The sequence below is a fragment of the Halichoeres trimaculatus genome, unplaced genomic scaffold (assembly GCF_033239565.1).
Source record: "Halichoeres trimaculatus isolate MK-OKI-2021-1 unplaced genomic scaffold, fHalTri1.1 fHalTri1_scaffold_5, whole genome shotgun sequence".
Lineage (NCBI taxonomy): Eukaryota > Metazoa > Chordata > Actinopteri > Labriformes > Labridae > Halichoeres > Halichoeres trimaculatus.
In genome coordinates this window covers 1,810,231-1,822,395 of record NW_027437183.1, presented here as the reverse complement: position 1 = coordinate 1,822,395, position 12,165 = coordinate 1,810,231, and the positions used below count along the sequence as shown (strand labels likewise).

Genomic DNA, 12,165 nt, shown 5'->3' with positions numbered 1-12,165 from the left:
TTTCAGAATTTAAAAGTTTTTCCAATTTTTGAAACTTTTCAAAAAAACTGAAATTTCAATTTTTGAATTTTTCAAATTTTTGAAATTGAAAAAAAAAAAAGAAATTTCAGAATTTGAAGACTTTCCAATTTTTTAAGTTTAAATGAAAAAAAAATTCAATTTTTAAAATTACAAAAAAATGGAAAAATTTCAAACAATTAGAATTTCAAAAATGAGAAAAAAAATGAAAAAATGTAAAAAAAAAAAAAAAAAAATCATCCAAATTTCCTATTGTTTTAAAAGATTAAAAAAATATTAAACTTTGAAAATCTATTAAAAAAAAAGTTATAAAATTAAAATTTGTAAAATATAAAAAAAATTGCACAAACAGTTTAGCCCTTTTAGCCTTTAGCTCGAGCTGTATCTCTCTCCTGTTTCTCTTTCTTCTGCTCTTCTGTCCTTTTTCTGTCCGACAGTTAGGCTCCAGTGTCCACCATCACTACAGTCAGTCAGTCAGAAACGTTTTTATTTCAAACCTGCACAATACAACACAACATTGGTTTGAAAAGGGAACGGATGAAGACAACGGTTTTACATTTCTGATCCCTCACTCCCCACTTTGTACCTGAACCAATCATGGAATTTTAAATTTGATGATCTAAAGAAAAGTGGGTTAGTATGCTCCCTAAATTTTACTCTATGAACAATCCTTATGGCCTTTTTTTGAAGCGTCACAAGTGGTAATAAATGTGACTTATAGGAGTTTCCCCAAATTTCAATCCAGTAAGTTAAAAATGACAATACAAATGAATTGTACAATATAAGTAGTGCATTCTGATTTAGGGCATGACTTGCTCTTTGCATAACACCAACACATTTTGCAACTTTCTTTTTTTAAATAATTAATGTGACGTTTCCATGATAACTTAGTCTTATTTAAATGTAATGATAATTTATTGACATTCAACCAACGTTCTAGTTTATTCATTTCATTAGTTATTTGTTTCAAAAGTTGCTCCAGATTTTGTCCCGAGATAATTATGTTTGTGTCGTCTGCAAAAAGGACAAACTTCATAATTTTGGATGACTTCACAATATCATTAATATACATAATGAACAAAGTAGGTCCTAGTATTGATCCTTGAGGAACTCCACATGATACAGGGCTAAATTCTGATCTGCTATTTCTAATTTGTACACACTGCAATCTCCCAGTTAAATAGCTCCATAACCACTGTTTAGTTATTCCTCTAATTCCTCTTTTCCAACTTATCAAGTAAGATATTATGATCAATTGTGTCAAAAGCTTTTTGTAAGTCAACCACAAATTTCTTATTTTCGATACAATTTGAAATTTCTTCTATCAAATCAATTAAAGCAAGAGATGTTGGATCGAACAAAATTAATCACAGAAATCGTTTTCAGCAGAGAAAAACACAGATCTGTCTTCTCCCTGCTAAACTTCATCAGCTATGGTGGTGTCATCATAGAGACTTAGACATGCTGTAAATCAATCCAGTCCTGCTCGACCCGAACTGGAAGCTAAGAAGTAGAAAAATGCAATAGAATAGAATAGAAAATACTTTATTTGTCCCTGAGGGGAAATTCAGGAAGAGTCACAGCAGCAATCAAGAAAACCAAAGTAAGAAAGTGTATAGAAAGTGTAAAAAGCTCCATAAGAAAATCGATGCTGACAGCTTGTCCATCATTGTCCAGTCAGCCAGCCTCCACCTCCACAGGGTCCAGGACTGAGCTTCTTCAGCAGTCTGTTCAGTCTCTGTCTCCTGGATCCTGTCTGCTCACAGCAGGTGAAGCTCTTCACATGTTAGCTCTGTTAGCCATGTCTGTGGTTAGCATGATGCTACTCTGCCTTCTGGTATTCCCTCTGTTGCTGGGTTAGCACAGCTAGCTCGTCCATCTTATTAGAGATAGATCTTACGTTCCCAATAACGATGAATAGAAGGACAGGTCCATGTCGTCACTTCTTGGTTCACTTTGTGGGAAACATCCGGCCTTGCACCAGTTAGCATTGACATGCTACAGGCTGCTAACAGCTAATTTCACATGTAAACAATGCAGCCATGGTTACATGTAGGATCTCCAGACAAACACAGGAGAAAAAATAGTAAAAATATCACTGAAGACACAAAAAGTTTGGTGTCCACGACCAAGAAATGAACCATACAGAGTAATGATACACTACAAATTTTTCAGCGTGAGTTTCTGGGCCGGCTGTGGAGATACAGGTTGTGGAGGTCACACACACACACACACACCTCCTCAAAGATCCAGAGAGGAGTACGGGGCTGGATCCTCCCACCAAAAACATTCCGGCCCTGTTTTTCTTCCTCCATCAGATTTGCACAGTTGTTAGTGATGGCCCGGGATCCTCCTGAAGCTCCGCCCACCAATAATAAACAGAGCGGCAGCTGACACCGCAGACACCTGCACGGCTCCCTGACACTGCACGATTGTTCCCAGGACGGAGGGGTCAGGGTGGGCCGGGGAGGAGGAGGAGGAGGAGGAGGAGGAGGAGGAGGAGGAGGAGGTGGAGAGGGGTACCTAAAACCACTACTTTAAATAAAGACAACAGAAAGAGGCGACAGGAAACGACAATGTTTGATTAAAATGAGATAAATGTTTGATGTCAGGACGATGAAACACACCTGCTGGTTAAATTCACACACACACACACACACTCCCCATGAATGCCACAGGATGTCAGGTGGTCCGGCCTTTGTGTCCCCACCTGTAGGTCATTATCTGAGCACAAAGGGGGAGGGGTGGCGTGCAGGGTGGCGTGCAGGTCAGCCGGTCATCAGCTCCTGTTTGATTTGAGTTTGTGAATGCGTCAGTGAGCCAGGAGCTTTGAGAGATTAACCCAAAGTCTGCAGAGCGGTTCACTCCTCTAAATCAAGTTTTTACATCAGGACTCCTTCAGGGCGGGGTACCACCAGGACCTGACCTTAGAGATCCTTTTTTTCACCCGTCGATGTAACAGCTGAAATTTCACCTGTCCTCACAAAGAGAGCGTTTCTGAACTGTCGTATCGAGTTTCAAACGGATCCAGAGTCCGTACCTGAGACCTGCCAGGATGAAAACCAGCCCCTCACTCACGCCCTCGCGCTCGCTGCCCTCTGAGGTCACAGCACCTGCTCTGGGTAATTGCAGGCAGGTGACGTCAGGGCTCAGCTTGTTTTCCACGGTGAAAGGTGGACCTCCTCCCCTCTCCTCACCCCTCCTCCTCACCCCTGTCTCTCTGGAAAGTGACGCATGTTTGCAGACAGAAGAAGAAGAAAGTCTGAGTGTTTCCCACAGGTCTCTGAGAGTCACATGAACTTTGGCTTACCTGTCAAACGTGAGCGAGTACAACATCACGTCATCAGGACTGGGATTCAGGAAGTTTCCAGAACTCTGAAGGGCTCGGTTTGTTTCCACTGAAGCTGTAAGGCTGGTGGGAAAAGTTCACTTTATGACTCGTCCAATCTCCTTTTTATGCTCCTGAATTATAAGAAAAGAAATAAAAAGAAACATATTGGGAGGGGACTCAGGATTGGTGCTGGATTCTTAAACTAACTCGTCCCTGGACTAAAGACGTATGTGAGAAATTTAGTTGATTTAAATCGAGACAAACAAGGAGCTTCATGAGGTTTAAAAAGTGAGCTGCTTTCTTCTTCCCCCTCCACTTTACACCTCCACTCAAATATAAGGATTTGAGCAAATAAATAAATTAAGAAGCTCAGTTTGTAGAAAGAGAAAGCAGCAATCACTAGTGTTTAGACAATGTAGAAGCACCTTGAACTGCAGTTCCCTGAGTGTCCACTAGAGTCTGTCTCCAGCAATAAGTCAGTCCCAATAGACCAGGGGTTTGCATAGGAGCCATTTTGCTTCAGCTGACCTGGATTAAAGTCATTCAGGAGCCACAAAATCTACTTAATCTTCTCAATCACAACTATGAAGGGTAAAACATCCAGTGAATATTAATAAAACCATACGTTTTTTTTGTTTTGTTTTTGTATGCAATTGCGCATGGAATTTCTTAGTTTTTTCCTTTAAAAAAATTCAAATATCAGAATTTAAAAGTTTTTCTATTTTTTGGAATTAAAAAAACCCAAAAAATTAAAGTTCCAGAATTTAAAATTTAAAATTTTTATTTTTGAAAATTTCAAAAAAATGAAAGTTCACAATTTGAATTTTTCCCAATTTTTGAAATTTAAAAAAAATATATATAATTTAGAATGTGAAAGATTTTCCATTTTTTGAAGTTTAAAAAATGAAAACAAAAATTCAAGTTTTAAAATTACAAATAATTGGAAGAATTTCAATTTGAATTTCAAAAATGAGAAAAAAAAGAAAAATGCAAAAAAACATTTAAATTTCCTATTTTTAAAATTTTTTTTTAAAAAAAATTGAATTAAGATTTTTTATATACATAACTAATTTAAAATATTAAAAAAATGCAAATTTAAAAAAGAAATTTGAAATTTTTTCAAAACTGTCAAAAACTTTCAAAACTTTGGGAATTAAAAAATCTAGAGGATAAAAAATCTCTGAAAAAAATTAAAAAATAAATCATAAATAATAATAAATAAATAAAAAAAATAATTATCTTCTTGACAGAACACTTGAATTTGATAACATTTATTGATAATATAGCCTATAATTTTTTATTTTGACGTAATGTCTCGCCACATATCAAGCAAGTTTCTTAATCCGGCATGTTGCCATTTTAATGAATCCATCATCACAGAATTAAAATCTGTATTTTCTTCCAGATGAGTCTTTTTGTAGATGTAGTTATCTTCCCAGGGCTGTAAAACTTGAGGTTAGCCACAGGTGCATGGAAAGTTGGTGGGCTGTTGATGTTGTAGGAGGTGAAGTAGAGCGGTGGCAGGCTTTATTGACAGATGGGATGAAGATTTAGTTCAACTAAATGTTAACACAGGATTTTATTTAGTGTCAGTGTCTTTAATCATCAATACCCTCTGGAAGAAACATAAAAATTCTTTATTTTAATAGTATTTTTCTAAAGCTACAAGGAGCCACTGCAGAGGAGTCAAAGAGCAGTGTGAGGCTGGGGGCGTGGCCTCTTTGAGTGACATGTGGGACCTGCAGACTGCAGTCAGTTTAATCTGGAAGTTTATTATTAAAGGTGTTGATATTGAAGGTGCCGGTCTCATCTAGCACCCTGACTCCAGCTGATGATGGCTTTTCATGCTGGTTTCTGGCAGACTCAGCAGACTGGGTATCTGGTCCCGGCCTGCAGCCAGCTGTGAACCTGATAGCATCTGTTAAAACCGTCAGAGACAGACCCAGAAAGGAGCTCCCTCTTTGCTCTCAGCTCTGCAGCTCCACTTATCTCACACCTCTCTAATCAAAGGGCCACAGACGGCCCGCGTCCCGACGCTCACAGCGGCGAGATATCAGCCTCTGAGGTGTTCTCTTTCTGCGATACTGTAGGCCGACAAGTGGGACTCATTCAGGCTGAGCGTAAACACTCAGAAACAAAGAGAGAAGAAAGACAAAACAGCCTCTTCACACCTGAGTGTGTCTGTGTTTGGAGATCCTCCCAGCCTTTGTCACCGCGGGTTATCTGCAGCATCAGATCAACATGAAAAGATCATTTCATGTTCTGCTGCCACCTCAGGCGCTTTGGACGGATCCTCTTTCCTCTGCTTTGTCTGAATCCGCTGACAAATCCATCCGTCACTCTTTTTGTTCAGCTCCCGTCTGGTTTGAGGAGACCACTTCAAAGAGCCGGAAACTCCACGACGCAGAATCAAACCTCAGTGATATCTAATCAGAAATCAGTGTTTGGATTACATCGAGCTAACTCACTTCCAGAAGCTCGGCTCTTTATTTACGTCTGGATGAGGATGTGATCAGCAGAGAGATGACAGGAGCTGTGGGAGGGAGGTTCAACAGAGGAGGGTTTGATATCTACACCTTCAAAACCTGCTAAAAAAAAAACAAACCCTGAAGGCGCAAAGAGCTGGAACGTTTGAGGATGTTTTAACAAAGCAGAGGATGAAGGGAAAAAAATGCAAAAGGGAACAGTTGGGTTTAAAGAATCTCTTCAGGTCAGTCAGACACACTCGATCTCTGTAGCTTTAAAAATTCCCTTTAAAAAATTCATAATTTTATGGTTAATCAACAATTTTAAAGCAGTTTTCCTGTTTTTCAAAAATAATATACAAAACTGTAAAATTACAGAAATTATCTGTAAAATTAAAATCCTGGATGTTTTTTAATTATAAAGCCAATTATGGCATGCTATATTTATTTCTCACTTTTTGAATCAGAAAAATCCTGTTTCATCTTGTCTGCTCTTAAATCACAGTCAAACTGACGTAAAATGATAATGATAATGATAGTTGTTTCATTAAAAAAAAAAAAAAAAAATTACAGAATTTAAAAGTTTTTCTGTTTTTTGGAATTTGAAAAAAAAAATGCCAAAAATTAAAGTTTCAGAATTTTTGAAACTTTTCAAAAAACGGAAATTTCACAATTAAAATTTTTCCCAATTTTTGAAAAAAAAAAAAATGAAATTTCACAATTTGAAAGATTTTCCAATTTTTTAAGTTTAAAAAATGAAAAAAAAATTCAAGTTTTAAAACACAAAAAAGGGAAGAATTTCAAATCGTTTGAGAAAAAAAATGAGAACGAGAAAAAAAATCGAAAAATGTAAAAAAATTTTAAAGATTAAAAAATATTAAATTTTGAAAATCTATAAATAATGTAAAAAAATAGAAATTTGTAAAATATAAAGAAAAAATTGAATTAATATTTTTTTTTAATCTATAACTAATTTAGAATATTTTAAAAAATGCAAATTTAAAAATGATTTTTTTTTTCAAAACTGTCAAAAACATTCAAAACTGAGTTTAAAAAATTTCAGAGAATCAAAAATCTCTGAATTTAAAAATGTAAAATGATAATAATAACTGCATTTGTAGCTCCTTATATAAGGGTTTCATCTGATATTTTTAGCTACAATTTGCAGGTTTAGCTAATTAGCTATCTGTAGCGTAGGCAGCTGCACTTGTTCCCTCCTCACTCATGGTTGCAATAATGGTCACGCTTTAACAATGAACTGGTCTTTGATTGATGACAGATTTTTAAAACCAAAAAACACTCCTGGTCACTATGTCCTCATCAGTTTGTGTGCTACATAGCGCGGACTGGCCATCTGCGTTTCATGGCGCGGACCGGCCGTCTGCGCTCCACAGCATGGACCGTCTGTCTGCACTCCATGGTGGTGACCTTGTATCTAAAGGATTTATTCTGTCCCTCTGGTGCAGGAGTGAGCAATTTATTTTTACCAGGCGCCACATGAGAAACCTGAAGTGTGTCAGAGGCCCACCAACTTTCTTCCGTTGTAAAATGCCTTAAATCAAACATTTTGAATAGCTGGAACTGATAATCAGAAGAATAAAGCACTCTGAAAATGTTTATTTTAGGTTATGTGAAATTGTGGTGTATAGGTCAAATAAGAAAACAAAAACAATTATTGAATCCTAAAATGAGAGTACTGGCAGGCTGCTAACACTCCTGAATATGGAGGGAGTCTCCCATTTTTTAAACCCTTCCTCCCGCTGGTCTCCTGGCTTGTGAGTTTTCCTGATTGTCCCCCAACTTTAAGTGTTGAGATCAGCGGTCTATCTAACGATACAACAATATCATCACTTATCACTTAACTTAAAGTTTGCTCCTATGATCTCTAATATTTTTCTTTGTCAAATCAAGTCCTGTTCATGGGCGTTGTATCGAAAACTCAGAAACCATCCACCCCTCTCTCTCTCTTTTGGTTGGTTTGATCCAAAGACGCTGCAGACAGATCACTGCGCTGCACTTGTTGATGAAGAGTTGATCAGAGCCGTAGCTGTTTTCTATCTTACTTTTTTGGTGTTGACATTTTGTGAGTTAAGCTAACAATGCTCTGCTCTATCGTAGCATCCTCTTCAATCAGGAGAGTTTAGAGCAGCGTGAATCATAAAGTGAGAAGGCTGACTCTAAAATAGTGAAACGTGTGTCATTGTAAAGTTCTGTCAGTCTTCGGTGTGTGATGCGCGTGTACGTGACGGCGCTCTCTCTTTAAAACAGGGGAGAGTTCAGGTGGAGGAGACTGACTGAGCCAGTGACAGAGGGAGAATTCAATCAACGATGTCTTACACAGTGCCCGTGATAAATGAAGTATTAAGACATATGCACTCGCACGAGCCCGACCAGATGAAGTTTTTACTCGCACACACTGAAAAAATGGTCGCATATGTGGACACTTTGGTCACAGTCTCGAGCCCTGCATCTCCTCCAAACTAACATACTGTAAGCTACAGTTTTATGCACCAAAACACTCGCAATTAGTTGCAGGTGAAAATTGTTTATTAAATTAGTTGCCAACTAATTTAATAGCCGCTTTTAATCGATTTAATCGATTAGTTGTTGCAGCCCTACACTGCAAAAAACTGAAATCTTATCAAGTGTTTTTGTCTTTTTTTAAGTCAAAATTGTCTGATTATACTCGATATGAGCCACTTTCAACTTATCAATCCAGAAAAATGTCTTGTTTCAAGTTATCAGAGGACAAAAATGAGGTTTGAATCGCTTGTAACCAGTAAAAAAAATCTGCCAATGGAACAAGAAAAAGTTGCTTGAAAATTTCCTTCAGACTAGAACAATGTCTTAATTAGTGCTGGGCAAGTTAATGCGTTAATTTCGCGTTAACCCGTCAATCTATTAACGCCGTCAAATATTTTATCGCACGTTAGTGCATGTTGCTCACATGCTTTTATTTTGTAAATGTCTGTCGCTGAGTGGAAGTGAAATTGGCGGAAAAACACGATGAGTAACCAAAACAAGCATGGAGAAGAGGGCATTTCGGCTATATTTTTTCATCCATCGCCAGTGTTATCATAAAGTCAGCTCGTCTACCGTCTTCAGACTAAGACTTCGAGTTTGACGGTTGTCCTTACCGGTTTGAGCCTGAGTACACGGACGAGGAGCTCCATGAAAGAAGGATGCAGAGGGAGAGAGACGAAGAGCTGGCTCGAGAACATCAAACAGGAGCACGTCCACGACTCAATGCAAACTGGTGGTGTGTTTGTGGACCGTGTTCGCCTATGGCAACAGAAGAGGAGTGTGTTTGTGATAACGATGGATAGCGATGGATGAAAAAATATAGCCGAAATGAGCGATTTTGCAGAGATTATATCCCGCGCTGAAGCTCCCTTGCCGTGGCCCCCGCTAAGTGCGGCTAAAATCAGCTGGATCTAAATAACTTCTGAAGGACTCCGAGCTGCACGATGTTTGCCTGAGTGAGTGTATGAGCATGCACACACCTATAAATAAGGTCCAGGTGTCAAAAAACCGGAGTTGCCCTTTAAAGGCGCTCGTCGCTTAGTGTATCAGTCTGCGCGCACGGCGTGCCAGGTATAAACAAACACAGGTAGTCTGCCAAGACGAAGAGACATGATGAAAACTAGAACCTTATTTAGCGGTGTTTTTGTGTGAAAGTAACACGCTGAAAGTTCTCTAAATAAAGCGTGAATGCAGACTGATATCAGATTTTTTCTGTGGGAGTCCGTTTATTTGTGTTTTTGGTCAAGTAAAATATGGCCCCGTCTGAGTGCAGAGGAAACCTGCAGAGGAGCAGGGAGGGGGTGTTTGGTGTGAGCGCTCTGGGCTTCTGCTGCACAAAAACACTGCTGTAGGGGTAATTTCTGCTCTAAACCTTGTGATAGGACCCAACTTGTTCCATCCCAGAGGATCACTTTAATGCCCTGACAGTGGCAATAAGCTTTAATTTTGTAATTACATTTTGTAAATTTGATTTGCTCTAAATATGTGATTTAACTATAACTGTATAACAAGTACTGATTTAGTGTTTGCGTGACAGATGTTATGGCACTTTCACAATGCGATTAATTATGATTAATCAGGGAAATCATGCGATTAATTACGATTAAAAGTTTTAATCGTTGCCCAGCCCTAGTCTTAATACAAGTAACTTTCCTCTTGTTCCATTGGCAGTTTTTTTTTAGCGATTTTTCGAGCGATTCAGACCTCATTTTTGTCTTTAAATAACTTTAAACAAGACATTTTTCTGGATTGGTCATGTGATTTTGGCTCATCTTGAGTCTAAAAAGGAATTTTCGACTGAAAATAAGACAAAAACACTTGATGAGATTTCAGTTTTTGCAGTGTAGTCTACATGTGCACGAGTAAACAAAAATAGAGTACATGTACTCTAAAACTTGGTTACTTCAGCTTTCCCTGATCAACGAGCTGATTGGACGTCAGGATTCATAGAGCGTTTAATGTGCGGCTAATTTATCGTCCAATGAGATCCTGCGTTTTCTTAAGAAGATTAAATTTGGGAAGTTTATGGTCAGACATAACTTCCCTCCTCTCACCCAGACGGTGGTTTAAAGAGGATCCTGGGTCTGACAGTGGATGGATCATCTTTTTGGGGTCTTTTTAGGACTCCCCCCGCCTCACACCGGCCTCCATATTTCATCCCGTTTTAACGCCACATTCCTGTCGGCCTGTAGGTGTCTTGGAACGGATCTGAGACTCCAGTTACTGTAAGGATTCAGTCCCGGTCCCACGCACCGAGACTCTGGACCACATCAGTCTGGGTCCCTCTGATCTGGACGTGGTTCAGAGTCTAACATGAGCCGTTTTCTGTCAGAGTGGGAGGACGTGAAACGGGTCTGTGATATCTGCGCTCTTTAAACACACGACACCGGCTCTGATTATTAACACAGTCGTACGGGACCATAATCCTCTTGGACAGGAAGTGTCTGGATATATAGACTACGCCCACAGACTCAGGACCCGGGGTTTTGATCCATATTTCAGCGGAAAGAGGAGGCTGATGCCAGGACGCTCAGATTTATGGCGAGTCTCCTTCCACTCCAACATGTTCGGGTTTGACTCGCTTTGGAGGAAATCTTTTTACAGAGGGTTAAAGCTGGAGGTGTGTCAGACTCTTTAAGGCCTCAGGGTTAAAACCGACACGCTGCTCTGACATCTCCACACACGGTTTATAAAGTTTACAAAGAGGTCACAGTCAGCAGAGAAACATTATGAGCTCCATCCCGAACATCGACCTGCTCCAGTGCCAATCACACGTCTCCATCCAAACCTCAGGTGAACGTCTGACCTCACAGGTGTGAGCTAAAGCCAGAGTCTGAGTCCAGGTAACAGCTTTGTAATGTATCAGAGCACACACACACTCACACACACACACACACACACACTCACACACGGAGCTGTCAGCAGATTACCTGAGCCAAAAACATTCCCACATTTCACACGCTCGTGCAGACTAACATCTCACCAACATTTCACGCACCTGTGAGAGATCTGCCGAGCACCAACACGACGCCCTGATCCTCCAGGGTTCAGCCAAATGGTACGCACCCCGAGTGACCTCAGCGACCCCCAGACCATCACGAACTCTGATATTAACGTCAGATTCATATTCTCTGAGATTCACCTCCTATACTTCCTGGATATGAGCTCAAACTTTTTATTTACGCTCACAGATCCGGGAAATAATGATTGGTACGAGAACTTTGGGAGTTGATTTTGAGTCCATCTTCAACCTGAAAAGGTCCAACTAGCTCAGCGGTCTTCAACCTGTGGCTCTGGAGCCTCATATGGCTCTTTGACTCATTTGCAGTGGCTCCTTATAGCTTTAAAAGAATATTGAAATAAAGAATGCTTCTTTTTCTTACAGAGGACATTGATAAATAAAGACATCAACACCAGAAGAAAATCCTGGGTTAACATTTTTTTGGACTAAAAATCTGGACATCTTGCAGCGTTGCAAGCTTTCAATTTTATTTATTTCTTTTTATTTTTTGGGGGGGGATTTTGCACATTTTTTAGATTTTTGGGGGACTTTTTGGATTTAAATTTTGGACATTTCTTCAAATTAAAAAAAAAAACCTTTTTTTTTTTTTATTTAAAAAATTTCTGAAATTTCTAAAAAAAAAAAAAAAAAAAGCAGATTATTTAAAACCTTTTTTTTAATAAATGCAAGGTTTTTTTTACATTTTTTTAATTAAGAAAATATCTGAAATAACAAAATTTAATTTTTTTGAAAAGTTATGAGATTTTGGCAACTTTCTAAAATTTCTAAATTTGGGGAATTTTCCTAAAGTTTGGCACATTTTATGT

The 12,165-nt window shown here is 38.7% G+C and overlaps 1 protein-coding gene across 1 annotated transcript in view; it reads left to right on the top strand.

Annotated features, from left to right (window-relative positions):
* cfap299 (cilia and flagella associated protein 299) overlaps nt 1-12,165 on the top strand; it is a 95,810-nt gene that overhangs the window by 67,594 nt on the left and 16,051 nt on the right. The window contains exons 4-5 of the mRNA XM_074669638.1: nt 976-981; nt 10,746-10,878. Coding sequence (XP_074525739.1) covers nt 976-981; nt 10,746-10,878 — 139 coding nt within the window. The remainder of the gene's footprint in view (nt 1-975; nt 982-10,745; nt 10,879-12,165) is intronic.